This window comes from Phaethon aethereus (genome assembly GCF_964289735.1).
Source record: "Phaethon aethereus genome assembly, chromosome: Z".
NCBI classification, from domain to species: domain Eukaryota; kingdom Metazoa; phylum Chordata; class Aves; order Phaethontiformes; family Phaethontidae; genus Phaethon; species Phaethon aethereus.
Genome location: NC_138577.1, coordinates 7,311,607 through 7,335,958, shown reverse-complemented (window position 1 = coordinate 7,335,958; position 24,352 = coordinate 7,311,607). Strand labels below are relative to the sequence as shown.

The 24,352-nt window shown below is 40.6% G+C and overlaps 1 protein-coding gene across 1 annotated transcript in view; it reads left to right on the top strand.

Annotated features, from left to right (window-relative positions):
* Nucleotides 1–24,352, top strand: part of PIK3C3 (phosphatidylinositol 3-kinase catalytic subunit type 3) — a gene marked incomplete at both ends in the record, with an annotated part of 75,733 nt that overhangs the window by 16,962 nt on the left and 34,419 nt on the right. Inside the window, 13 exons of the mRNA XM_082013731.1 lie at nucleotides 2,582–2,653; nucleotides 3,084–3,173; nucleotides 3,804–3,908; nucleotides 4,393–4,485; nucleotides 6,021–6,206; nucleotides 14,331–14,485; nucleotides 15,743–15,830; nucleotides 17,033–17,100; nucleotides 20,118–20,223; nucleotides 21,093–21,209; nucleotides 21,872–22,003; nucleotides 23,777–23,905; nucleotides 24,222–24,291. Coding sequence (XP_081869857.1) covers nucleotides 2,582–2,653; nucleotides 3,084–3,173; nucleotides 3,804–3,908; nucleotides 4,393–4,485; nucleotides 6,021–6,206; nucleotides 14,331–14,485; nucleotides 15,743–15,830; nucleotides 17,033–17,100; nucleotides 20,118–20,223; nucleotides 21,093–21,209; nucleotides 21,872–22,003; nucleotides 23,777–23,905; nucleotides 24,222–24,291 — 1,411 coding nt within the window. The remainder of the gene's footprint in view (nucleotides 1–2,581; nucleotides 2,654–3,083; nucleotides 3,174–3,803; nucleotides 3,909–4,392; nucleotides 4,486–6,020; nucleotides 6,207–14,330; nucleotides 14,486–15,742; nucleotides 15,831–17,032; nucleotides 17,101–20,117; nucleotides 20,224–21,092; nucleotides 21,210–21,871; nucleotides 22,004–23,776; nucleotides 23,906–24,221; nucleotides 24,292–24,352) is intronic.

Sequence of the window (24,352 nt, the reverse complement as noted above, 5' to 3'; positions counted from 1 at the left end):
ATGAACGCTTGGCGAAACTTGGTTTCATAGCAAGTTTTGGTTTAAGTTTAAGGCTTGGTTCTAAAATGCAATGAAACCCTAGGAACAGAGTTTTCCTAGTGCTTGAGCTGAATAACTAGAGCTTTTCAGCTTGACTTTTCAGCATAATCCACCTAGGTTTGAGAAGAGGAGTTTAAAGAACAGTCGTTATTATACTTGTTTTGAGAGGTTACAAAAAGAGATGCCAGCAATGAGTTTAGAAATCATTCTGCTAACACTGGTCTTAAGAAAAATCCCCAATCTTCGTTTTAGAGGGTATTATAAACATTTGACATGAGGCACTGGAAGGCTTTGTGTATTTTTTTAGTTTTGTAAGAAAGCAAATTTTAGGCAATTGTGCTTTTGTCATTCTCATCCTACTAAGTTCTGAGTTGGTAATAGCTCTCATGGACTTCTGGTCATGGGGTAGGTGCTCCATTTTCACCAGCCTAAAAGCTTTGTCAGACTCTTTCCTTTTACAGCTATTTTACCTGAATATTTTCAGTGAGAGAAAGATGTAGTAGTATGGGTGTTATTATTACTTATTCCTAGAGAATTCACATGGGAAATGGATGTTATAAATGCCTCTCTAGGAGTTTCAACGTTTATTAGTTGCTAGTGAATCCACTCCTGTGTCAAGTTTTTCCTACAGTGCTTTTATGTGCAGGGTCTAAATGGAGTGGAAGCTTGTTTGTCACTGGTAACCCTTTGTTGTTTTATAAAGGTGAAGTCAGATTGCAGCCTGATTATAGTTTTGATTAGGAAGATAACTAATTAGTAGATAAAAATCAGTCTGTCATCTCTTGTCATTGGATGTGTTTGTTTTCAGAAGGATTTCCCCTCTCCCCCAAACAATTCAACTTGTTTTTTACGTAATTTAACTTCGCAAAACTAGTATAACATGACTTGAAAGTTTTGTGTGATGGGTTGGCAAAAGTTTTAGTACAGTGTGAGTGCTCAGCTGTCAATGTGGCTCTGACTCAGTTCTGTCTACTGTTATATTGATGCAGTAGTATCTTGTTGTAATAGAAATACTTTGGAAATGCTATTAATTCTATACAGTTAGGTTAAAGCCAAGGTCATTATTTATGCAGGATGGTTTTAATACAGAGAAACTGTAAGCAAATGTCCTCTTCAGTGTTTGCATGAGTACTTTTTTTAAAGACTAATCAGAAAAGCAGTCCTGCTCCTGTTCTGGGACCATCACTAGCCACAGCCAGATTACATGTATTTCCCTTCATTAGGAAGGATGTGCATGTAGTCACTGTCATTATTTTGACTGTAAAATTGTTACTTTAGAGGCATGGGACACTAATAACTCTCAAAGAAGTAAGATCTTCTACTGTAGTCAGCAACACCAAATTTATGTAGCTGGAAAAAAATGTTTGTCCTGATATGTTAATGGCAATTTTAACTCCTGTGTCTTGTTGGTGACTTGTTCTTCCCTTTGATAGAAGCCCCTCACTTCTTTTGAAAGTTGCATCTGAAAACTATAAAAGCAAAGCCAACCCAAGAGACATATGTGATTGGAAAAGCAGGAGGAAAAAAAAAGGAGGGTGGGGGCAGAAGCAAACCTGAGCAAGTTATCTCAGAACTTACGTTATTGAGGGAAATGTTGACATGCCAAAGAAACCCCTTTATTCTGAGCTGAAATTTACTCCAAAATAAATGAGAACAAACTAAGTGTAAATACAGTATTGTACATATTATGCTGGTGTTGTCTTGTTTTTTCTGTTTTACTGTTTTATACTGTCTTTTAAATGAGATGCTCTTCTGTAGATTGTATCAACTAATGCTTAGTTACACTTTTAAGGTAAAAAACCAAACCAAACCAAAAAAAAAACCCAAAAAAACCCCAAAACCAAAAACAAAAAAACCAAACGGCTGGTTGTAACTGGAAGAGGGAAATGGAGTTGCTGTTTGTCTCATGTGCTGGCAGGCTTTGTATTTTTTTCCTTCTTCCTGGTTCAAACAGGAAACTTTCAGCCTCTCTTTTCCCTTATTTATGCAGCAGCAGGTTAGACTCCCTGAAGGAACACTAAGGGGCTTCTGTTCCACTGCCCAAGAGCAGCACAGCAGGAACTTCTGGAAGAGGCTGTCATGCTCTGTGTGGAACCTGTGGTACATAGGCACACGTATGCCTTCCTAAAGCCATCTATGTTGTACTGTTAGGAAATATTGTCTGCAACATGGTTGTTATTTCTAGGAAGTGATTTGGTTTTGGTGGAAGTGTGGATCCTGATGTGGTTTCTCTTTGTGCTTCCAGAGGACACATGTAATGGTAATGGCAAATTTCTCCACTCGCCTTTGTGCCAGCAGAGTAGTGAGTTGCCAAGCTGTGTCTCCTTGGATGAAACCTCAGCTGACTTGCCATCTTGTTTATCATCTGGCAAAAACTTACAAGAAAAAGAATTTTCTGTTTTCCCCTTTATAACTATCAAAAGTCAGGAAGGTGGAGTTGCATTGTTCTTTCACTGTGATATAATTCACAATACATTAATATGACATGTATTTTTCCTAAAACTTGAGATGTTTAATATGCCTTTTACTTTTTGTCATTCAGGATGGTGATGAGTCATCTCCAATTTTAACAAGTTCTGAAATAGTTAAGATTCCAGATCCCCAGATGTCTATGGTAAGCATGCTTCAGGCAGGGCAACATGTATTATAGTGTTTTTGTTGAAGTTTTCATAAACGGAAATGAAAACTTGCCTATATTGCTGCCTTCAATATTTTAAAATTCCAGTGGAATAATGTATTTGACCAGTTGAGAAATATCAGTGGGTTTGACTTTTTGTAATTTTTTTTCCTGTTGCTAGAGTAAAATACAAGAATTGATTTAATGTTTATGTTCATCTCCTCTTTTGAATACCTGAAGTGCTTGCTTTTGAGGTGTAGGAAAGCAGAAAAGGGGGATTTGTTGGCAGAAGAGGTCAGAGGGTGGGAATATCAGGTAAGAGGGAGCTGAAGAAAAGAAATTGAGAGCAAGGTGCAGTAACTCTTGGTCACTTCATCTGTTAAAATATTTTCTCCCTACACTCTCTTGTATGTTGTCTTTCATGTAGACAGTGCCTAAATACAGTTCTAGAAAAGATTTCCATTATTGTGGAAGCCAATTCAGTGGGACTGGTATTGGCAGCTTTGGGAACCTTAATGTAAGTGGGCTTCTACTGGCGACACTGTTTGAGCACTGTGTAATCTAACACTGCAAGAGCAAGTCTGATAATGCTGAAAACTGCCTTGGCTGCTGGGGTCTCATGGACACTGTGGCTCCTACTGTTGCTAACATGGTATTAACAGTGGGAAAACTTTTGAAAAGTTTTTCTTGCATACAAAGCTTTATACTGCAAACATCCTAAAAATGTTTATAAAGCAGCTAGCACGTTTGAGTGCTGTCTAAATCACAGATGTGTTGAATGAAACGCTTGCGTTTTGCAGCAATTCACCAAAAGGTAAGATAGGGTTTGTAAATTGCGTAAAGTAAAAAAACAAACAAACAAACAAAAAACCAAAACCCAACCCCCAAAAACCCCAACCTCCCCCTCCCCCCCAAAAAAACACAAAAGAAAACCTCAAAATCCCCAATGACTCTCCACATATTATTGAAGGAATTTCTTCTAAAACAACAGAAAAAAATCCACAAGACACTGTAGTTTTAGATATGAATTTTAATTCTCCTGCTTTATTCAAGATACTGGTGAGTCTTTGCTAGATGGTGTCATTTCAGTAGTAATTTTTGCTGGAGTTTAAATATTTATAAATACAGACTTACCCTCTGCATTTAGGAGAACTTAGTAGAAAGCAAACATCACAAGCTTGCTCGAAGTTTAAGAAGTGGACCTTCTGATCATGATCTGAAGCCTAATGCAGCTACACGAGATCAGCTTAATGTAAGTCAGTTGTATGATGACTAAATTCAATTTTATTAGGTAGGTTGGTAATAGTATATGGTGACAATTTAAGAAAAATACAGTTCATTTCTGTTTAAGAAAATCAATAATGAAGAAATGTCAAGTGCTTCTTACAAGTGCTTATTTAGGTGGGTCCTACTCAGAAAGGAGGAGAAGGTACTTGTGCTTTTTCTTTTAAAACAGGTTTGGGAGGGGAAGAATGCATATTGTGCACATGCCATGTAGGTGTTAATGGTAGTCTTAAAGTAACTGTATGTTTGCCTATGCTGCCAGTTCAGTCAAGCACATAACTGAGGAGCATCACCATGACAGCATGAGAACTTTGTGTTGTTGGAAAGTTGCTTTTTTTTCTACCTATTTTTGTGTGTTGTCAGTGTTGTGCTTTGTCACAGTGTAGTCTGTTAACTTGTTGATTATGCTTGTTCATGTTTTTAAACTCACTTTCTGACTGTGTATCTAATAGATCATAGTGAGTTATCCACCGACAAAGCAGCTAACATATGAGGAACAGGATCTAGTTTGGAAATTCAGATATTACCTTACTAATCAAGAGAAGGTAAGTTGACTCATTTGAGAGGACTTATTAATGCAAGAGGTGCTTCATCTGGTACTCATTCTACAATGTTCTGTCCTTGCAGAGATACAGAGCTTCAGTGTCTTAAAAGCTAGTCAAGATTATTTTAACTTTTTCTACAGTGTAACTGATTTAAAAATTGGTGACTGTAATTTTCCCTCTTATATCATATGAACTGGCTGTTCCTACAGCAGTCTTTCTACAAATACTGACTGTCGGCTTAAAATACCAATGTTGCCAATTTTGTCTTCAGCAAGGAAAAATTATTAAAGAGTAAGATCTCAGGTCTTTGCTTATATAAATACAGTCTGAATCTAATTCTACCTTAATGTGAAACATTAATTTCACAGCATCCTTCTGGATAAATTGTCCAACTGTGAGATGAGCAGGTTCACGGTGCACTAGGTGAGGAACTGGCTGAAAGGTAGAGCTCAAAGGGATGTTGAGAATGGGGCTACACTGGACTGGCAACCATTCGCCAGTACTGTTCCTCAGCATTCAATTCTAGGGCCAGTCCTGTTCAATGTATCAGTGATCTAGATGCAGGAATTGAATGCACCATGAAGCAAGTTTGATGATGATGTGAAACTGGGAGGTGCTATTGACTCTCTTGAGGGACAAGAGGCCTTGCAAGAGGGATCTAGATAGACTGGAGCATTGGGCTGTTGTTAATGTGATGAAATTTAACAAGTCAAAATGCCAGATTCTGCACCTAGGATGGAGTAATGCTGGGCACAAGTATAAGCTGGGAGAGGAGTGGCTAGAGAACATCCCTGCAGAAAGGGTTCTGAGGGTACTGGTCGACACCAGGCTCAATATGAGTCTGCAGTGTGCCCTGGTAGCCAAGAGTGTGAACCACATTCTGGGGTGCATCAAACACAGTATGATGAACCAGCCGGTCAAAAGAGGTGATTATCCCACTGTGTTCAGCATTAGTGCAGCCTCACCTTGAGTATTGTCTGCAGTTCTGGGCCCCACAATTTAAGAAGGATGTGAAGGTCCTTGACTGTGTCCAGAAGAGGGCAACAAAGCCAGTGAAAGGGCTGGAAGGAATGTCCTATGAGGAATGGCTAAGGACTTTGGACTTGTCTAGTTTGGAGAAAAGGAGGCTGAGGGACAACCTTATTGCTCTTTACAGCTCCCTGAGGAGGGAACGTGGAGACGGAGGTGCTGATCTCCCTGGGATCCAGTGACAGGATGCACGGGCATGGTTCCAAGTTGCGCCAGGGGAGGTTTAGACTGGATATTAGGAAGCATTTATTTACCAAAAGGGTGGTCAGACACTGGAACAGGCTTCCTGGAGAGGTGGTCGATGCCCCAAGCCTGTCAGTGTTAGAGGCGTGTGGACAATACCCTTAACAACATGCTTTAACTTTTAGTCAGCGCTGAATTGGTCAGGGAGTTGGACTAGGTGATCATTGTAGGTTCCTTCCAACTGAAATAGTTTATATTTTGTTCTGAATCATTTGTTCAACCTTTCTTTTCACTGATTATTTGTCCAATTTCTTTCTATTGAGGCTTTGACAAAATTCTTAAAATGTGTCAACTGGGACCTACCACAAGAGGCAAAGCAAGCACTGGAGCTGCTGGGCAAGTGGAAGCCCATGGATGTGGAAGACTCTCTAGAACTTCTGTCGTCTCACTTCACCAACCCAACGGTTCGGCGGTATGCTGTTGCCAGGCTTCAGCAGGCTGATGATGAGGTATTAATTGGTCTGTGGGTACTTGTGCAAGTCAGCTGGTCTCAGAATTTTTAGTCTCATTGAGTACTTTAAATGTTTGCTGCTTTTTAAGGCACTTAAGTGATTTAATAGTGATGGAAAACTAAAAAGAAAATTAAATTCACTGTGATGGTATTTACTATAAGCTCTTTATGGAGCAAAGTCTTCACATTATTGAGTGGCACTCATTGCTAATTGTCTTAGTGTGAACAGCCAGTGATAGCTGGCTTGTCAAACAAGGTGAAACAACCATATGTTCTCCCCAGAAACCAGTGATAAATTTTGAATGTTAACCTGCGTAGAAGTGCTCTGAACTTCAATAGTCTGCTAAAAGATTTCCAACAAATCCACCTGGTAAATGGAAGTATATCATTATACTCTCTTGCTAAAAAAAGTGAGTAGCAAAGCATCTGTGCAAATAAGGTGTTGTATACTGATTAGAATATGATGAGCTGTGATTTGTGAGTAGAGCCCACTTAATAGATGCTCATCTGTTAAATTTTAATTATATTTTATTTTCTTTTGACAGTAAAAAAACATATTTTAAATATATTACCATAACTCCTGAATCCTTGGCCATCAATAGAGTTTAAAATAAGGAGCATAAATACATAGAATTTTTGCAAACCTGCATCAATAGCCAAGGTCATGCTGCTTGGACTGTAAAAATGTACCTTTTACAAAATATTTGAAGGCAACTAAATGGAGCAAGTGTAATAGTAGAGGGAACAAATTCATTATAAACAGAAGGTGATAAAGATTCTAATCTTCAATCTAAAATAGATAGCTACACAAAGGATTAAAAAAAAAAAAAAAACTTAGTGCATGGGAGAGGAGATAATCTGAATTCCTGGCACCAAGTTCTAGATTTTAAGCTTGAATTTTCTTTTTGGGAGTGTCGTGGTTTAGCCCCAGCTGGCAACTAAGCACCACGCAGCCGCTCGCTCACTCCCCCTCCCGCAGTGGGACGGGGGAGAGAATTAGGAAAAACCTCGTGGGTTGAGATAAACACGGTTTAATAGGACAGAAAGAAAGAAGGGAACAATAATGATAATACCAACAAAGGAATGTACAAGAACAAGTGAGGCCCAATACAGAAATTGCTCACCACCCCGTGATCGACAGCCCGTCCCCGAGCAGCGATTTCCGCCCCCCCGGCCAACTCCAGTTTATGTACTGGGCATGACGTCGGATGGTAGGGAATATCTCTTTGGCCAGTCTGGGTCAGCTGTCCCGGCTGTGTCCCCTCCCAGCTCCCCGTGCACCCCCAGCCTGCTCGCTGGCAGGCCAGCACAAGAAGCTGGACTGTCCTTGACGGCTCAGCAACAACCCAAAACATCAGCACATTATCAACAGTTCCTCATCCCAAATCCAAAACACAGTCTCACACTAGCTTCTGTGAGGAAAACCAGCTCTATCCTGGCTGAAACCAGGACAGTATCCACCCCTTATTCCATACCATTTACGTCATGCCCAGGTCCTATACTTTTCAATACATTCCAATTATTCATTATTACTCTTCCTGTCTTTTAATATATACACACAGATATCACTCTCTTAGTCCATGGGCCATCACTTTAAAATGTCTATGGAGTTCAGTCAGTCCATGACTCTGGGCTTCATCCATCATAGCAGTCTCTCAGGGCAGGGGAGATGGTATGTGGTGTTGGATTGTCATCTGGCACGGTCCATGTCCATGATCTGCAGGTCGAAGATGTCGATCTCGAGGGATTTGTTGGGCGCAAGCTGCTGAAGCCAGTTCTGGTTTCATCACTGCTGCACGTTGCTTGGTTTCAGTGAAGCTCATTCTTCATCAGTCTGGGTGATTCTTACTGTAATACCATTGATATGGTAGATAGCAGCCATAGTAGTAATGTCATACTGAACAATTAACATAATACAATTCAAATCATTGACTGTTTTCACCCAAAATCAAGTCTCCTTGAGGTACACATCGGACTTCCCCATCCTTCCGCATTACCCACCAAGTGCACCCAGGTCCCTGGGCAAAGGCAATCCCACGAATGGGTTTGCCTTTTCCTAATGCAGGAGTAACCCAGACTGTCTTCCCCAGCATGTTTCTCACATGCACCACAGGGACTTTATCCCCTTCTACAGTACGTAGAAGTTTTGATTGGGCAGGGCCGGCTCTATTAGTAGATCCCCTAGTGTTGACTAACCAGGTGGCTTTGGCTAAATGTTTATCCCAATTTTTGAATGTCCCATCACCCATTGCTCTCAGTGTAGTCTTTAACAGTCCGTTGTATCGTTCAATTTTTCCGGAAGCTGGTGCATGATAGGGGATGTGATACACCCACTCAATGCCGTGCTCTTTGGCCCAGGTGTCTATGAGGTTGTTTCGGAAATGAGTCCCATTGTCTGACTCAATTCTTTCGGGGGTGCCATGTCGCCATAAGACTTGCTTTTCAAGGCCCAGGATAGTGTTCCGGGCGGTGGCATGGGGCACAGGGTATGTTTCCAGCCATCCGGTGGTTGCTTCCACGATGGTAAGCACATAGCGCTTGCCTTGGCGAGTTTGTGGAAGTGTGATATAGTCAATCTGCCAGGCCTCCCCATATTTATATTTCAACCATCGTCCTTCATACCAGAGAGGCTTTAACCGCTTGGCTTGTTTGATCGCAGCACACGTTTCACATTCATGGATAACCTGTGCAATAGCATCCATGGTCAGGTCCACCCCTCGATCCCGAGCCCATCTATATGTTGCATCTCTTCCCTGATGGCCTGAGGTGTCATGGGCCCACCGAGCTATAAATAATTCACCCTTATGTTGCCAGTCCAGATCCACCTGAGCCACTTCAATCTTAGCAGCCTGATCCACCTGATGGTTGTTTTGATGTTCTTCGGTGGCCCGACTCTTGGGTACGTGAGCATCTACGTGACGTACTTTTATGACGAGATTCTCTAGTCGGGCAGCAATATCTTGCCACAATTCAGCAGCCCAGATGGGCTTGCCTCTGCGTTGCCAGTTGCTCTGCTTCCATTGCTGCAGCCACCCCCATAGAGCATTTGCTACCATCCATGAGTCAGTATAAAGATAGAGTACTGGCCATTTTTCTCGTTCGGCAATATCTAAAGCCAGCTGGATGGCTTTCACCTCCGCAAACTGACGTGATTCACCTTGTCCTTCAGCCACTTCTGCAACTCGTCGTATAGGGCTCCATACAGCAGCTTTCCACCTTCGATGTTTGCCTACAATACGACAGGACCCATCAGTAAAGAGGGCATATTGCCTTTCGTTCTCTGGCAGTTCATTATATGGTGGAGCCTCTTCAGCACGCGCCACCTCCTCTTCCGGTGATATTCCAAAATCTTTGCCTTCTGGCCAGTCCATGATCACTTCCAAGATTCCCGGGCGATTAAGGTTTCCTATTCGAGCCCGCTGTGTAATAAGCGCGACCCACTTACGCCACGTAGCATCAGTCGCATGATGCGTAGAGGGGACCCTCCCTTTGAACATCCAGCCCAGCACCGGCAGTCGGGGTGCCAGGAGGAGCTGTGCTTCAGTACCAACCACTTCTGAGGCAGCTCGAACTCCTTCGTATGCTGCCAGTATCTCCTTTTCAGTTGGAGTATAGCGGGACTCAGATCCCCTATATCCTCGACTCCAAAACCCGAGAGGTCGACCTCGAGTCTCTCCTGGTGCCTTCTGCCAGAGACTCCAGGTAGGGCCATTCTCCCCGGCTGCCGTGTAGAGCACATTTTTAACATCTTGTCCTGCCCGGACTGGCCCGAGGGCTACGGCATGAACTATCTCCTGTTTGATTTGTTCGAAGGCTTGTCGTTGCTCAGGGCCCCATTTAAAATCGTTCTTCTTCCAGGTCACTTGATAAAGAGGGCTTACAATCAGACTGTAATTTGGAATATGCATTCTCCAGAAACCCACAACACCCAAAAATGCTTGTGTTTCTTTTTTGCTAGTTGGTGGAGACATAGCTGTTATTTTGTTGATCACATCCGTTGGGATCTGTCAACGTCCATCTTGCCATTTTATTCCTAAAAACTGGATCTCTTGTGCAGGTCCCTTGACTTTAATTTGTTTTAGAGCAAAACCAGCTTTCAGAAGTACTTGAATTATTTTCTTCCCTTTCTCGAAAACTTCTTCTGCTGTGTTGCCCCATACGATGATGACATCAATGTATTGCAGATGCTCTGGAGCTTCACCCTGTTCCAATGCAGTTTGTATCAGCCCATGGCAAATGGTAGGGCTGTGTTTCCACCCCTGGGGAAGTCGATTCCAGGTGTATTGGACACCCCTCCAGGTGAAAGCAAACTGTGGCCTGCACTCTGCCGCCAAAGGGATCGAGAAAAACGCGTTAGCAATATCAATGGTGGCGTACCACTTGGCTGCCTTTGACTCCAGTTCATATTGAAGTTCTAGCATGTCCGGCACAGCAGCGCTCAGTGGCGGCGTGACTTCATTCAGGCCACGATAGTCTACTGTCAGTCTCCACTCTCCATTAGACTTTCTCACTGGCCATATGGGGCTGTTAAAGGGTGAGCGAGTCTTGCTGATCACTCCTTGGCTCTCCAGCCGACGAATCAGCTCATGGATGGGGATCAGGGAGTCTCTGTTGGTGCGATATTGCCGCCGGTGCACTGTTGTGGTAGCGATCAGCACCTGTTGTTCTTTGACCCTGAGCAACCCCACCACAGAAGGGTCCTCTGAGAGACCAGGCAAGGTGGACAGCTGTTTAATTTCTTCCGTCTCCAAGGCAGCTATACCAAAAGCCCACCGGTACCCTTTTGGGTCCTTGAAATACCCTCTGCTGAGGTAGTCTATGCCCAGGATGCACGGAGCCTCCGGGCCAGTCACAATGGGGTGCTTCTGCCACTCATTCCCAGTTAGGCTCACTTCAGCCTCCAGTACAGTCAGCTGTTGGGATCCCCCTGTCACTCTGGAAATACAGATGGGCTCTGCCCCTATATGGCTTGATGGCACCAGGGTACATTGTGCACCAGTATCCACTAAAGCCTTATATTCCTGTGGGTCTGATGTGCCAGGCCATCTAATCCACACAGTCCAATAAACTCGGTTGTCCCTCTCCTCCGCCTGGCTGGAGGCAGGGCCCCTCTAATCCTGCTCATAGTACTCGTTACCCACTTCTTGTAAATAGGAATCAGAAGTCCCTTCAAGAGGATCAGAGGTGAGATCAGCTCTTCTATTCTTTCTGGGAAGCTGCCCACTGGAAAGTGGAGCGACGATTTTCTTCGAGGAACCTGAACGCCCTTTTGTAATTGTTTTTCCTTGCAGCTCGCGTACTCGTGCCTCTAGGGTCGAGGTAGGTTTTCCATCCCACCTCCTCATGTCCTCTCCGTAGTCACGCAATTGAAACCACAGGGTGGCTCGTGGTGTGTATCCTCTGTATCTTCTCTCTTGAACAGAAGAGCGCTTACTCCTAATGGCTGAGACACTGGTCCGTATGGGTGGAGGGTAGGGCATATCCTCTTTGAATTGCCGGAACTCTCGGGACAGTTTCTCTATAGCAGAGACACAGGCCCGTAGGGAGGAAGAGAGACTTTCTTCGTATTGCCGGAGTTGGCCAGCCAATTCATCCACCGTTGGTCTCTCTCCGTCCTTCCAGGCCATTACTGCTAATGAGTTGGCATATGATGATGGTGCACTCCGTACAAACTTCCGCCACATAGGTTGCGTGCAATTGACTTCATCTGGATCTTTGGATGATTGTCCATTGTCCAAGTCACCATAAATCACTTCCAGCACCGCTAGCTCCCTCAGGTACTGGATACCTTTCTCCATGGTGGTCCACTTGCCTGGGTGACATAGAACATCTTCCTTGAAGGGGTACCTTTCCTTCACACCCAACAGGAGTCGTCTCCAGAGGCTGAGGACTCGTGCACCTTTTCCAATTGCTTTGTCAATGCCCCCTTCCCTAGAAAGGGATCCCAGCTGCTTGGCTTCCCTACCCTCTAATTCCAGGCTACTGGCCCCATTATCCCAGCATCGGAGCAGCCAGGTGACAATGTGCTCACCTGGACGACGGCTGAAATCCTTTCGCATATCTCGCAATTTACTCAGGGATAGAGATCGGGTAGTTACCGTCTCTTTTATAAGTTCTTCCTCTTCCTCCTCTTCAAGTGATGACTCGCTCTCTTCCCTCTTCCGTGCTTGTGATGGCCCTGCTTCAGAGCACTCTGCCTCCTCACTCTCTTCCTCTGGCTCCTTCTTAGCAGAATCTTCCTCCTCCCTTACTAAACGAGCTGACTTCCGCTTCCAAGATTTCTTCTTTTGTACAGGGGCAACTGATACCGGGATGGGCTGGTTCTCTGGTTCAGCTGCAACAGTCTGAGTAGCTACAGTGCCCGCCGTGGGGGTTGGAGTAGTGGCAGTGCCCGCCGTGGGAGTTGGAGTAGTGACAGTGCCTGCCACAGGGGTTGGAGTAGTCACAGTGCCTGCCACATTGCCATCAGACCCAGAGAGCCTCTCTCCCCTTTGCATAGTGTTAAATAGGGTTCGGTAGGCATGGGCCAGGCCCCAGCACATGGCAATGATTTGTGTCTCCTTGGAGCTGCCAGGCTGACAGCATACTTCTTCCAGATATTCTGCTAGTTTATCAGGATTCTGCACTTGTTCGGGAGTGAAGCTCCAAAACACCGGAGGTGCCCACCGCCCCAGGCATTTGCCCATGCTGTTCCACACACCCTGCCATTCATAACTATCCAGTCTTGGGGCAGATCTCCGGGTGATATTCTTAAATTGCTTGCCAACCTTAGACAAAACCGAAACCATGTTCCCCAGAAGTAGCAATAGAGGTATTTTAACCAGCCAAGGGTGTTCAAAATACTGAAAAATTATTGTGATGAAGGAGGAAATGTTATGATAGAGGGTAGCAAAGGTACCACTCTGCATTTCCTCCATAAAAAACCTTTCAGAGGCAGAAGTATAATTGCTAATTGTCTCCACAAGACTGTAGCCAAAATACAGTAACGGCTTTAGTACAGAGCTCAGATGATACCACATTAAGCTCAAGGTCAGTGCTCTAAAAACAAAATTCACAGGCGAGACATTACTAATCATTGCAGAGTACAGCAGCCCGCAGAAACCAACACCGATCCTTAACATGTACAGCAAAGACGAGAGCATGATGCAAATCAAATAAACTGATATTGTGACCTGCAACCGTTATTATCTCAAGCCTCAGGCCCCACGTTGGGCGCCAAAAAGGACTGTTGTGGTTTAGCCCCAGCTGGCAACTAAGCACCACGCAGCCGCTCGCTCACTCTCCCTCCCGCAGTGGGACGGGGGAGAGAATTAGGAAAAACCTCGTGGGTTGAGATAAACACGGTTTAATAGGACAGAAAGAAAGAAGGGAACAATAATGATAATACCAACAAAGGAATGTACAAGAACAAGTGAGGCCCAATACAGAAATTGCTCACCACCCCGTGATCGACAGCCCGTCCCCGAGCAGCGATTTCCGCCCCCCCGGCCAACTCCAGTTTATGTACTGGGCATGACGTCGGATGGTAGGGAATATCTCTTTGGCCAGTCTGGGTCAGCTGTCCCGGCTGTGTCCCCTCCCAGCTCCCCGTGCACCCCCAGCCTGCTCGCTGGCAGGCCAGCACAAGAAGCTGGACTGTCCTTGACGGCTCAGCAACAACCCAAAACATCAGCACATTATCAACAGTTCCTCATCCCAAATCCAAAACACAGTCTCACACTAGCTTCTGTGAGGAAAACCAGCTCTATCCTGGCTGAAACCAGGACAGGGAGCCACAGACTGTAAGGTTTATTTTGTGGATGCTGGAAGCAAGAAGGGCAGCTTAACTAAGAGAAATTTAAAGTAGTAATTGCACTTAAATATTTACTTAATTAGCACTTACTACCTTTTGAGGAACAAAAAATTAGTAGTATGGTAATTCAGTATCTTTTGGGAGTCAAACTTCATCCTACATCAGTTTTTCTATTGTATATTGCTTGCTAGGGAGACCCCAATTTCCATTTCTTTACAGGACACTAAATCCTAAGGTTTTTTTATAAATTAGATTTGTAAAAATATATGGAGTCCTAGTCAGCTTTGACTGACATCTTCAACTAATTTTCATTTTTTTTTCCTCCATGAGGATTTGCTGATGTACCTGCTACAGTTAGTCCAGGCATTGAAATATGAAAACTTTGATGACATAAAGAATGGACTGGAACCTAGCAAGAGGGACAGTCAAGGTTCAATGTCAGAAAGCATGACGACATCTGGAACTAATGGTGCAGAAATAGACAGGTAAGAAGCTTAGATTTCCAGTAGAAAATCAGAAACATGTAACATTGTAAGCCCTCAAATTCTTCCTCCTTTTTAGGGACCATTGCATGTCCTATTTTATAATCTGAAGCAGTGACATAAAAAAAAAATTAACCCTCAGTTTACATGGAATGTATTTCCTGACTACAGATAGTTTATGGAGAAAACATTCTTCATTTTGAAGTTGTGGCCTTTGACCTTGCCACATGTAAAGGAAGCCAGCTTCTGGAGAGCAGGAAGAACACTGGCATTACTTGCTTTCTGTTGCAAAAGTTAGGATATCTTCAACGAAGTTGTTGTATGAGGCTTCGCTTCGCGCTTCCATTAAAGAATAAGGATCTAAAACTCCGATCAGTCTGAAATGGAAAGAAATTTTTTCCTGCTTGTGCAAAAGAAGGTGTAGGGAGAATCCTGTAAATGCGAAGGAGCTAGGGAAGCACATTTTTTATTCTTGCAAGAATCCAAAAGAAAGACTGAAATACAGGATTAATATGGTATTAAGAAAGGTGCAAACCATCTTGGTTAACTGGAGTCTCCTATGAATATTTAATACAAATTTCTAGCATTTTTAGTCTTAAGCTTCAGTGTGTAATCACTTGTGTCGCTAGGCTATGCTTTTCATGTTACAAGTATACTGCTGCTCATTGATCTTGCTGCTAAGCTGTAGGGTGGGTGTCCTGGAATGTGTGGTGTATTTTGAGGCTGCCGTGACACTTAGACATTAGTAGAGCTGTTTGATTACTTCCTTTCAGGTAAATTTACTGTCTGATTTTTTTTTTTCTTGCAAGCATTGGGTTTGTCTCCTCTGTTGTGTGTAATTGCGCTCTAGAGATGAGTGCTTGCAGGTGTTGCGTATTAGCAATTTCATCTTAAGAACATTTCAAAAAAGCATATCCTGGAAATGTGGATTTGCTAAATTCCCACCTGTGTCTGCTTATTTTTTTATGGAAGATGAAACAAAATGCTAAATTTGATGTATGCGAATGTCCTTCACAGACATAAATTGTGTAGCTATCCAGGCACAGATTTTTGCCGTTTTCAGAACTGCAACTGTCAAATGCGCTGTTCATGCAGATTGTTCTGAAACAGGCATGAGATACTATCTTCAAAGATACTTCATGTCCAGTTTTCTGAGCTGCTTATGCTGTGGACGTGAAATATGTTGCTATTTCCATGCATGCCCCTTTCCCCCAAGCAAGAACTTTGAATCACGCCAATTACATGCTTTCCTTCATGCAGTTCCCAGATCATGAGCCCTGTTCCACCTGTTTCCTCACCACCTCTTGCTTCTAAGACAAAGGAGCTTGCAGACAATGAAAGCCTTGATGTAAGTTAAATGCTTTACCTTGTATTTTTGATACTTGAGGCTTTTTAGTGACCTGGTACTTTTTTTAGATTTTATTTGTGAATATTTGAATCTTTCTACTTAAAGTGCACAAAGAATATAAATATAAACTAAATGCTAAGAAATAGCAATAGCTTAACTGAATTTTTTTTACAGGCCATCTATTTATGTACATGGTCACACTATTCAAAATTGGGGGACTGGGTATTGAATTCTTCCTAAAATTAAGGTACTCTTCTTTAAAGGAGAAATTTACTGCAAAGGCTAGCACGTTCTGATTAGATACCGACAATTGCATATGTTTGACATGTTTTAAAGCAGTTTTTTTTAATGGAAAACATTTACACAAATTTTTTAGTTTCTGCAGTCTGTTCTTCCTGTAGCCATATTCTTTCGTGTGGGTGTCATCGTTTTGGACCTAAGTGAGCCACTGTGGTGTTTTACATCTGCCAAAGATTATACTCAATTTATACCACAAGTAGAAGAGTAATGAAAATGGGACTGGAGGGAGGGAAAGATGCAAGGAAAAGACAGTTTGAGGGGAATCTGATTTTAATCTGATGTGCAGTTAATTGGTCTTTGAACTAAAGATCCATTCCCTGTTGCCAGTCTTTCCTTTTGGGTTTTAGTATTTCATAGAAAATAAGCTTCAAGTTGAGCATACCAGTAAAGATACACAGGTTGCTTGTTAGTGGGAATATTGAAACTTGAAAAAGCAACTAAATACTGTGTATACTCTACAGATTTGTTCTTTATGTTAAAATGTAGAACATCTTAATGACTTTAAGATCCTTCAGATGCAAAACAGGGTAGCGAATACCTTCTGAAGTTGAGTCTTACAGCAAGGGATAATTGCATAGGAGGAAAGTGTAATATATTATAAATACAAAATTTATGTTAAAGATTTATTGTTGGAGAACATCATGTACTTCTAACATGTTGGTAAATAGATTACTGTAGTAGCAGACCTGTTTTTATTTGTAGTGTTGTTGCTGGATTTGTTTTGGAGTAATATTAAAACTGATATGATTTAAATATTAGGTTGGATTGGATTCAGCTCTTAGAAGGGAATGTATCTGTCAAAACTCTCTGCAATTATTTGGGGTTTTTCCTTAACTTTGTCTCTCTCCCAGGGGCTCAGACTTCTGTGTAACTTCATTTTGCTTTTCTTAATTCCCTTCCAGCAAGACCTTTGCACTTTCTTGATAACACGAGCATGCAAAAATTCCACGTTGGCGAACTACTTATACTGGTATGTTAAAAACTATTTATTCATACTCTATCAATATCTAATTGAAATGGAAGCTGTAATGCCCAGAAGGATGCACAGCAAAAGATGAACTGTCTTAAGAACTTGAGAACCTCAGTTTCTGTCAGGGTGAAGTAGTAGATTTAAAACAATATGCATTTGAACAGAATAATTAGTAAAAGGAGGGAGCTGTATTTTAAAATGCACAAATGCACTTTACTGTTAGACAAAGGAAGGTGATTTGTAGGGCATAAAGTACATTTTTAAAAAAAAAAGTCTAACTGTAGTTTATAAGTTGTCATTCAAGTTTATGGTTGTGGGAAGTAGATAAACTTTTGCTCTCCTTTTCTATTTGGCTTGTGTTTGTAGTTTTTGACAGTGTTGGCTAGAATATTAAGGTTATGCACTTTAGTATTAAGAGTGTACTTTATGAAGGTTCATAAAGCACAACTTTTTGTGATAACTTAATTATTTTTTAGATTCCACTTGTAGTTATGCTATGAGCACGAAGTCATTGCAAATGTGTGCTTTCTTAAGAGGGAATTTTATTTGTGAATAGTTCATCTAGGTAGTGGAGAGGAAAGATTACTCAGCTAAAGATCTTGTCTCGCTTCAGTCCCTTAAGAATTAACTTAGATGCCTGAATGAGTCATCTGCATGCCTTCTGAGTAAGTATTTGCAGACAGGAATTACCTCACTTGAAGAAAGCTGTGATGAATAGAGCTGTACTCTCTGAAAGTGTGTGTGTATATATGTGTATATATTAATGTACCTATATATTTGCATATATACAACACATACAGCTATTTAGTTGTATATACACACATTTTAAAATAGAGAGCTTAGGTGCCTTTTACGTGGCTAAACTTAAGTGAAACGATTCTTATTTGTATCCTTTGTAGATGCATCTTATAATGAAAAATACCAATACACATGATTATATGTTAACGTGCTATGAATATTAACCACAGATAAGTTGTGGATTAGGAATAGAGTATGGTATGTAATGTAAACCTACCAAACTGTTCTTACAAAATTCCTACAATAATCCTGACCTACCCTGAGAGTGATTCCATTTGTAAATGTCTTTCTAAATTTTATTATTTTCACTGCTTTTTCAGCAGCTTGAATTGAAAATACTTAAGTGCATGACCTAACTACAGTTTGTCAGTGTACATACTTCTATTACAGTGGCCAAAGATAATGTTTGGCTTCAGAAAGGAGTGCTGTTAAATGTAAATGATTAGAATAAGTGCAGGCTGAATTGATGTGGGTAGAAGCCAAATGCTTGACCTAATCAAATATCCTTCATTAAGGTAAGCGTTAGTAGGTTAGCTTACTTCTATCACATTGATAGAAACTGTGCACTCACATTTCAGCAACATCTCAGACAGAAAGAAGAAAGTTGAAAGCATCCAGAACTCTGAAGTTTTTGTCTTACAACAGGTGGGGGGAGGCAGGGAAGAAAAAAAACAACACACAAACCCCAAACCAGACAATTTATTCTTTGTTTTCCTTCCAGACATCTCAATTTCTCAGTGACAAAATACAAATGTTGCAGCCACTGTTTCAGCTGACGTAGCCATAAATCCTCTTGGCTGCTGATCAATTGCTCATTTCGACTACCTAGACACAGCATGCACCTAAAATGATCAATGGAAAAAGTACGATAACCCTTGAAAATCAAACCTCCTGTTCATTCACTTGGCATTGTAAAGCTGTCCTATCCTTATACTTTAACAGCGCTTACAGAAGTCAGTGCTGCTGTTTTTTTCTGTCTCTGGGACCTATGAGACACCTATCCAAGTATGAAGAATTACTCTTACTCCTTGTTTCAAGATACCTTTGAGAAACTGTCTTAAGGCTTTTTAACAAATGAAGACGAAAATGGCATGTTTCAATTCATTACTTTTTTCATTGATGTTTTGGTGCTCAGACTTTGTAAATATGGACCTATTTTTGTACACATATTACTGCAATCTAGTTTTGTCATTTTAGTGAGGGAACGGTGTGGAACAATATGTTAGCACAGATCTAGAAGTAATCTCTAGTTATATATTGTATTGAGATAATACTGATGGAATAAGTTCCATAGGCCTTATTTTAATATATATAATATATTGTGTATTTATAAATAAAACTAGTAAAATCTGATCAGCTGCAAATGACAGACCTCTAATCTTGTCTCATAATCATTGTTGTAAAGAGATTCTACACAAGTGCATAATGAAAGGTTAATTCTAGCTGTCACTGTAAAGTCTGTGTGTTTGATTGTGCAGAGTCACTTTTGAATCCAAATGCAGTGTTTGAAAATCGACTGACTTGCTAATTTCTTCTTTTTTTTTAATAGTGGGGTTACATTTTTACTGGGTAGTACTAGGAGATATAGTGCTCAACAGAAAGAAGACCTTCAGTGCATAACTACTTTTTTCTTGTCAGTGCTGCAAATAGAAGGAAGCACAAAAGCATTCCAAACAACTGCTTAACACAGCAAAATAAATTTTCAGTATAACTGTCCCAAATTGTACTGTTCAACTCTTGTACCTGAATCATAATTTTTAGAAATGAAAACTTGTTTTGGAATGTAGACTTTGCAGAGCTGCTTCAGGATACCATCTCTTCCACCATTGCTAATAGTAGAACAGGGAACAGGTAGGGTGAGATTCCTGTTGTTTTTGCAGGTATACTTGCAGCCCTTACGTTATGTAGAGGGTAGCAGCACCGTGGAATGCCCACTCTTCCCACCTATACTGCTTGGTTGGAGTGTTCATATGATTTGGACTTGTCTGTTTGAGATGCCACTTCACTGTAAGTGGAAGACTTCAGAAACTTTAAGGGACTCTCCTGATGCAAGTGGGAACTTGACTATACAATTTTGAAGAGTTCATCTCTTGGTTGATACCCTATTCAAATACCGACTTTATTTTTAGTTCCAGGCCTATAATACAGGGCTTGCTGTATTTCACTTAAATTGTGTGGCACTGGAGTACAGCATAACTTGGGTTGTTTTTATGCTGCAGGTATGTAATAGTGGAGTGTGAAGATCAAGACACTCAGCAGAGGGACCCAAAGACTCACGAAATGTACTTAAATGTGATGCGAAGATTTAGTCAGGCTTTGCTGAAGGTAATGCCTCTGTGTAAGGAAAAATATAGTGTTTTGGGATAGTCATTCTTTAAAAAGGCACAGATGACTAGAAGGAGGACAGTTTTTCATGTCATACATATGGGATTTTTAGAAAAGCTTCTACTTTTGCTTGAATTTTGAGTTTGTGGTAAACCAAAGAAACTACTGAAAAAGAAAAGAACTTTTTCCTATGTTTTATTGCTTGTTCCTGGTGGTAACATGCTGGTTCTAAAATCCTCTGCCTTGTGTAATCAGTTTATTTTAATTACTATTTCTTTATTGGAAGCACTTGTCCTTGCGGTGCAAATAGAGACAAGAGACTGGTCTTTTGAATTCACAGGCAGTGTTGTTCTGTGTATCAGCAGCAGAGGGTGCTGGAGCAGTGGGGAAAAAAAGCAAAAAAAAAAAAAAAAAAAAAAAAAACACACCCCCAAAACCCAACCAAACAAACTTTTGTGATTTATAATTTACAGCAGGTGTGCAGTCTTTCCTCATTTTAGTGTGTCGCTCACTTCATACTAATTCCCATTTTAGGGATGTTACTCAAATCTGACTCTTAGGCTTTGTAAGAATATTCCATGTGCTTATCCTTAGTAACTTACTTTTTCTGTGTGAATAGGCTTGTCATGCATGACTGTTCACCGCTGAAATTGTTGATGCAAATTGAAGTGCAGTAGTAGGTCAGATAATTGATTGCCAGCTACAGTGATTCTGATGGTGTTTTACAGAAAATACCTTTTGAATTGACAGAAAATTGATCATTATTCACTTACCTCTTAAAAGCCCAAAGGCCTAAGAATAAAGGAATAATCTCTAGATAAAATAATTACAGAACAAAGAACTAATTTTGTTTCTTTTAATTCACTTAGGGCGATAAGTCTGTCAGAGTTATGCGTTCGTTGTTGGCAGCCCAGCAGACTTTTGTAGATCGGCTGGTTCATGTAATGAAAGCAGTGCAGCGTGAAAGTGGGAATCGTAAGAAAAAGGTAACTAAAGGATTGGAAAACTTATCTCTGGCTAGCATTCAACAGTAAGAATTCTAGCTTCTCACTAAAAATTCTTAGCACTGAGATTGTAACAGATGTCCATCTGTCCTGTATATGTATTTGACCTTTATTATGTAGGACACCAAGTGTAAAGTACTTGAAAATTGACTGTTATGTGTTTCTGGTAACTACAGATGTAAGAATGTAGAGCAAGCCATGAAGTCTGTGGTCTACGCAAGCTGTTGGCAGTTTGGTTCATTGGTGGGAGGGGATCTCCTTGAGTTCAGGGATTTAAAATATCAGAGATGAAGGCTTGAATCAAGTGTCTGAAACAGAACTAACACTTGATACTGGTGTAGAAAATAAATCATCCTTCTACTTGTGCAGGCAATTTAAAAATAAATTTTTATAAGACTGTTATACCTGGTACTTAAAAAACCTGCTTGACTATACTCAGACTAGATGGAATATCTTATTCAGATTACTTCAAATAGATAATTTTTATTTCACTGCATTTTATGAGTGAAACCTTGATTCTTTGGAGGAGTAAAGAATTTAATAAATTGGATAATTGCTAGATCCTCTGTTAAAAGACTTTTTAACTGTTTGTCTATAGCTAGTATGTGGTTTTTTGTTTTTTAAACAAGTTTTTATTCTTTTAGAATGAGAGGCTTCAGGCATTGTTAGCAGATAATGAAAAGATGAATTTAGCAGATATGGAACTTATTCCACTTCCGCTGGAACCTCAGGTGAAAATTAAAGGGATAATCCCTGAAAAAGCCACACTTTTCAAGGTAAATAAGATCTTCTGAATAGATGAAATACAAACAAATCTTAGGAGCTATAAGCTTAGAAACATCAGTTGAAAGACTTAGAGGCTGACATAGTTGAGGCAAAATGTAACTGTAATGCGCTCTTAAAGTGAATAAACAACTCTATTTTCTTTGTGAAACTTTTTTACAAGTTGATGTCCAGGAAGCATTTTCTGCCAATTAAAAAATGTTCAAGCTGCTCTGGCAACTCGGGTTGATATATCTTCTCTACTAGGTCATAATTTTATTATGCCTAGTATTTCAAACTTTGACAGGCTACTTGTTGCTTATGATATAATTTCTGTTTACTTAAAATCAGAGATGAACATTTTTGCATAGTTTTCTACCATACCATTTTTTGGTTTCCCAGCCTTGGCTTGCTTCTTTATATACCAGTTAGTCTCGTTGAAGAGTATGTTGCTTCAGTTGCATGCTGTTGCCCTTCAGGTTGAAGGCAATGTTGGAAAGATCTTCTCATCAAAGCAAGGTTTCACAAACTTGAGTCAACTTTTATAGTGAATATGATTTAAGAGTCGGGGGAAGCGTGTGACAAAAAGACTGCTGCAACAGCAACTAAGTCCTATCAAGAATAATAGCTTAATTTGATCAGGACAAACTCAAGTCAGATAGTCTACGTATAGGTCTTCTGTAGTAATGTAGGAAGTTTAGGACCAGAAATACGAGTTGTAGCTTGTTTCAAAATCAGACATGGCTTTGATCCTCTTGATTCTGAAAGGTTACAGACTTCCATTTAATCTCTCATTCTGTACTATGGGATAAAAAGGTGTCAAACCCAAAGAGGGAAGAATGACTAATTTTTGGTGCTCTTGGATGTCACATGGCAGTAGGACTATGTAAAGAATAATTTTTCCTTTTTTTCTGGAACTTAATAATTTTGAAACATCATTGCATGTACAAATCTAATGTGAACTGCTCAAATAGTAAACTCTGTATCCTTGATTATTTTTTGTTTGTTGGTTTTGGTTTTGAGCGAAGTGAGTTGGTCGGTTGCAGTAAATGAAATCTTGCTTGTAGGGTATCCCCTTCAACCCATTCTCTGTAGAGAAATTGCAAACAACTAAATTGGCTTTCTCAAACAACAACATACAAAGGCATTTTTGCCTTTACTAAATAGATTAAGGAAGGAATTAATTGTTTAAGATGTCTTGCCCCTAGCATTTCTTTGATATTTATCCTATAATTGTCTCTCTTTGATCTGGTCAGTTTAAATTTGTTGTGACCTTCTGCATAGTGCTTCTATGTTGATTGGAATTACATGCATACAAAGAAAATCTGAATCCTGTCCTTTCCTCTTGTGCTGCTGGTGGGGGATGAGGGGGGGACTGTATCCTTCACATTCCTTGCTAAAAAAAGAAGGAAAGCCTTAGGATATTTTTTTTAAAACCATGCCTAGATCACTCTTTTGCTAAGTGGAAATGGTATGTTCTAACTCTTGAGTCCTAGAGAGTGAGTAACTGCTTTTAGAAGCTTCAGAATTGCTTCATTTCTACTGAACTTGAGGAATGTGAAGAGACTTCTGGTGCTCACCGCAATGCTGTTGGTATTCAAATGGGACTTCTCTAAACCTTTTTCTAACTGAATTTGATACTTGAATCCTATGACCTGCTACTTGTTAATTCACTTCTAATTTACAATGCAGAAAACAAGGATTTATATTTTAGAACTCCACTGTAGCAACATGTTAATGTGAACATTGCTGTGAACCAGCTTAGTAAAGTAAGTTTCCTTTTCCAGAGTGCCTTAATGCCTGCTCAGTTATTCTTCAAGACAGAAGATGGGGGCAAATATCCTGTAATTTTTAAGCATGGTGATGATTTACGTCAAGATCAACTTATTCTTCAGATTATTTCACTCATGGATAAGGTGAGAATTATTAATCCACATCCTTGCCCTTCTGTGTTCTTTATTTCCCTTGACTCTCTCTTAACGTTGCTAATACATTCCAGATTCTCAGATCTTAGGTGACTTTTTTTTCTTTATAGCCAGGCAATGATCCTGTGTAGATTTAAAAAAAAAAAAAAAAAAAATTGTGATACAGACTTTTGCTCATAACTGATTTCAGTGAAGAACAGTGGAGATCAATGTCCAATACACCTTCCTTTTGGAAATAGAAGCTGATTTTTTTTATTCGTTCATCTTTCCTTTTTTGTGTGTGTGTGTTTTTTTTTTTTTCCCCCAGCTGTTAAGAAAAGAGAATCTGGATTTGAAGCTGACACCCTATAAAGTGCTGGCAACTAGTACAAAACATGGTATGAATACTTCGATTTCCTAAAAATACAGTAGTGGGAGTCGTCTTCTCCCTCTGTTCAT